The 4759-nt window shown below is 40.5% G+C and overlaps 1 protein-coding gene across 1 annotated transcript in view; it reads right to left on the bottom strand.

Annotated features, from left to right (window-relative positions):
- Positions 1 to 1889: 1889 nt before the first annotated feature.
- LOC109853106 (growth/differentiation factor 11-like) overlaps positions 1890 to 4759 on the bottom strand; it is a 19977-nt gene continuing 17107 nt past the window's right edge. The window contains exons 3-5 of the mRNA XM_020424876.1: positions 3418 to 4012; positions 2567 to 2830; positions 1890 to 2470 (exon numbers count right to left, since the gene is read on the bottom strand). Of these exons, the coding sequence (XP_020280465.1) occupies positions 2608 to 2830; positions 3418 to 4012 (818 nt within the window). The 3' untranslated portion in view covers positions 1890 to 2470; positions 2567 to 2607. The remainder of the gene's footprint in view (positions 2471 to 2566; positions 2831 to 3417; positions 4013 to 4759) is intronic.

Raw genomic sequence — 4759 nt, forward strand, 5'->3', positions numbered from 1 at the left:
GTTCTTCTTGACGCGAAAAGACGCATTTCTCCCGGGGGATGCGCGAGAGTAGTAGTGCAGCTCGCGAACTGCGAATAACGTTTTTTTTATTTTATCTATCTAAATGAAAAACGCCCGATAAGATATTGTTCGGTGATGGAGAAGAAGAAAAACGTGAAGTAAAAAAATTGTCTCGAAAATTAACATCATGTTCTTATTAGAAAATCACTCACGCGGTTTTTCAACGCATGTACGGCGCTAATTAAGTTGTAAGCACGACGCGAAAAACATCCGCGCGACTAATGTAACATATTCGTGCTGTTCGCGTGTCGCGACAATCAAAATAATTTCACCTCACCTTTTTCTTCTTCTCTGACACCGAACAATATTTTATCGGGCGTTTTTCACTTAGATAGATAGCACGCTACAAAGCAAACGTCACATTCTCGCCCGCGATTTATGATTTATTTACATAATTCGACACGCTCTCTCTCGCACATGCGCTCTCACAATTTGCTAGACACAAAAAAAAACGACTATATGATAAAAACTTATCTTTATATTTATATATCTATATATGTATATATCTGTATATAATATAGAAAGACGATGGAAGGGGAGAAGAGGGGGAAAACCCACAATTAGAAAAACAACGATTTTACTGTACACCGAGATCTGTTGGTCAACACGTTTCCATCGATCGTCGTGCAACTTTGTGTTGACGAGATTGATAAGAGACGAAAAAAATGCATTTAGTTTTTTCTAGATTAAAAAAAATTATTTTTCTATATTAAAAACAATTATTTTTGCATATTTAAAAAAATTGTTTTTCTATATTCAAAAAAATACTTTTGGTAATTATTTACAAAAGACACCACCCTCCGATCAACTTGAGTTTCACATATCAAGAACATTGTTCTGAGTGACACGCAAAACCTTTTAGCCGTCGCTCGTTGTTAAAAAGTTAATAACAAAAAAAGTTTTATAAATAAACTCTTATTTTTCGATTCCATGTACATTTTCTTTGTGTTATAAGTGTTTAGGCGAGGGGGTGCTTCGCCCCTCCCCCTGCTCCCCCCGTCAAGAAAAAATGAAGAATTTAATTAACAAATACGATTTCCGATTACATTCGCTTCACGTCAAAATTACCAAAAAAAGTTTCATTAATGAAGCATCGTTATCAAACCTGTATATTTTAGACATAATTTATTATTGCAGAATAGTGAATTCAGAAAAAATATTCTAATATAAACACAAGGTAATATACACACAAAACACGGAGAGCAGGGGGGAGGGGCGAAGCCCCTCCCTCTGTGGGGGGGAGGCGTAGCCCTTCTTGCCTATATACCTTGACAATATATGTGAAGTTGATCGGAGGGTGGTGACCTTTTGTAAAATATTTACCATATTTTTCTATATTAAAAAAATTATTGTAAACGGGATCGAACCAAAAACTACCCAGATAACCAAGACTGAATGAACATATTTTGCAAAGTCTGCAATAACACATTATGCCAATGCAATGTAGCCAGCATTCAAACATAATCTGTTATTTCAAGTAGTGTTGACAGAAAAACGGAAAAAAAACAGAATATAAATGTGTCATGCCGTGTTGCAAATATTATTGCATCAATCAAGCAGAACTTNCTCAAAAAATGTAGCAGATTTGAAGCATAACGTGCTATTGTCATTTCATTCTTTATTTATTTCTATATTTTTGCTGTCTTATTTTCTTTACATATCGTGCCTACATAATTCACTCACTATGATGACACAGCTGAATGGAATCTGCTGCAAAGTGCTGATTAAACCTGCGTGCATATTGCTGGCATACTGCTATTATTTGGCTATCGGGGTATGTAAAAAATTGTATAAGTTGTTTAAAAAGTACAAAAAAAGTAAAAAAAAAGTAAAAAAAAAGTAAAAAAAAAGTAAAAAAAAAAGTAAAAAAAAAGTAAAAAAAAAGTAAAAAAAAGTACAAAATTGTACAAGTTGTTAAATATTGAAGTAAAATCTCGCAGACTCGATGCAAACGTGTGTACCGACGTTTCTTAAAATTAATATCGTAACTCTAGGAACTATCCGCCTTGCCATGAATCATCGAGAATCTTCAAGCTATTTCTCCCGACACGCGAGAACAGAAACCGCCAGCAGAGACTTATCTTCCCGGGAGCGTAGGTCAACGTGTTATACACGCGGATTTTGAAAACAGTCCAACGCGAGAGATCCATTTGTCTCCCCGAGACAATGGGTCTGCCGCGTTGAACTATTTCGGCATCCACGTGTATAGCGCATTGACCTATTCCCAGAAGATCCATCGCCGAATTTCCTGCTATAATCCCGTCCGCCTGTGTGTGTATGTTTAACACCCGCATTAGCATTCTCTCTCTGATTCCCCCACTTTCGCGCTTCCAAAGAGATTCGCAATCACGCAATCACCATTCCCTCGAACAAGGCACTTTCAGTCTATCGGATGAGAAAAAATCGTTTCCTGGAACATAACAACGAGACAACGACGACGATTATCGAAAATGATCGGAATGGCGCTGCAATGGAAAAAAAATTCGCCGTTATTCCCTCCCCGTACCTGTTGTCCGCGCGCGTGTTTGTTCATGTTGTGCAGATGGACTATGAGCACCCGCACCTTTCGACGACCATACCGGGAAGTCGCGAGAACACGATCTGGTACTCGTTGTCGAAATATAGCATCGTAATTTCAGATAGTTTTCTAGGTGCACAGCACGGTCCGGTATTGTTCATCGGTTTGTCTGCCAGACTGACAATGTGGGTGTTTGGATAGAGCGTAAGGAACGCCATCGGACACTCGCCCGAGCAGTAATTGGCTTCGTATCTATGACACAAAGTTGGAAAACCGATCGTGAATGCAATGCAATTTCTGTCATTTTTATATTTTCTTTCTATTTTTTTCTTACATATTTCAAAAAGAAATATGATGTGTAATTAGGATTTCGCGTTTACTGACAAACATGCAAAATGTATCGACTTTGCTTTGTCAAATAATAAGTAACATGTGATGACGCTAGTGTCAGCGTTGCGCAGCGAGAAATATATATTTAGACCGAACGTGCGCAATAACAGTTTAAACATTTGTTGACGCTCTTTACGTGCCGGCAGTAAAGTCACAGTTTCCCCGCTGAAGCCGCGTTTGGCAGCCGATGTTTTCCTCTGACGGAGAAATCTTTACGAGAAACGTGCTTGACTGAGGATACATTAATCGCGTCGTGCAATTCTTATTATTATTATTTTTTTTGCGCAACATTACGTTCGAAATATACCGCTCGCTCTGACAACTTTCATAAAGAACTCGCTCTGTTATTTATGCGCAAATTGCGCTTGAAAAACAAAAACACTCAGATATGTTGCAAAATTGCAAAAGAAAAAATTGCAAAAAGCAAGAACAAAAAATTATGCACTTACTTTTTAGGTGCGATAACCCAGTCCCAGCCGAACTTCTCGAAATCCACTGTGAGTTTGTACCTGCAACACCTGCTTTCCTGAGTGTGTTCGTCACAATTCAGGCCGATGTTCCTCTTGACTCTCGTTCTCTGACGCGACTCGAGTTCCTCTATTTGCAGCTCGAGATAAGGCGCGTGGTCGGAGCTTGAATCGATCTCGATCAATTTGTTCGGGCTTCTGCGATGACCATCGGGACCGGCGATCTTCACTGCGACACCTAAATTGTCACGCGGATGTCTGAACCATTCGGCGACCATGCGCCTGAGCTCGATCGTGATCCATCCCCCTCGTCGTACCTGAGGTCTTGCGTGCTTCGTGATGAGCGGTGGTCCCATCGCGGTTCCACCGTTCTCGCTCGTGCCACGCAAAATTCTCTGTAGCGTGATCGTCAACAGGCCTTCGTCCTGATTGTCGAGTTCGAGTAAGTCGCCGTCCGAATTGACCCCCCATACCCACAGATTTAGCTCTGCTTTGACGACGCGACTCTGCAAGACCTTGTCGGTGAATGTAAAGTACAGTACGTCCAGATTGCTCTTCGAATGTCTCATTCTCGGATCTGAGAAACAGAAAGTGGACAGGAAGATCCTGATAGCCAAAATTTTTTTTGCGCAGATCGACGGTTCCATTTGTCTAGATCCCGTTTGCACAGAAAATTTGTGCGCATAATCGTCATTGCACAGACATATTATAGATTAGGTTGGGTTAGAATTTTTCGAGGAGAGGGTGCAGGAGGAAGGGCGGAGCCTCTCCACTATGGTGTGTGATATAAGCAAAATATTTACTTCGCAAATATAATAATAACGACTATGCCATTTTTTGCGCAATCGAAATCTGCGCAAAAATTTTCTGTGCAAACGGGATCTAGGCAAACGGAACCTGTGCAACCGTCGATCTGTGCAAAAGAAATTTTGGCTATCGGTGCCTTGTCAAACTGTCGATAAAAATTGTTATTTGAGCAACGAAGAGCTAAGAAGAAAAGTCCGCCGTTAAAAGTCAACGATAAAGGAAAAAAGAGAGAAACGCTATTAATAGTCGCGAGTGACGCTAATTTCGATTGCGTAAGAGATTACGTGCGCGTGTAATTATCGCGTCCTCTTCTTCGTTTTCTCACTTTGTGTTACGATTACTTTGCCGCGCAGCGCAACGTGAGTTGCGCACTCGCAGAGAGGTATGCACACGCGAGAAAGAGAGAGAGAGAGAAAGAGAGATGAGAAACGCGTCGGTGTAATTTGTGTCGGAAAATTCCGAATACGCGCACGAGAATACATAATAGTCTCTCTCTCTCTCTCTCTCTCTCTCTCTC

The sequence above is a fragment of the Pseudomyrmex gracilis genome, unplaced genomic scaffold (genome assembly GCF_002006095.1).
Source record: "Pseudomyrmex gracilis isolate BER0280 unplaced genomic scaffold, ASM200609v1 scaffold_43, whole genome shotgun sequence".
NCBI lineage: Eukaryota > Metazoa > Arthropoda > Insecta > Hymenoptera > Formicidae > Pseudomyrmex > Pseudomyrmex gracilis.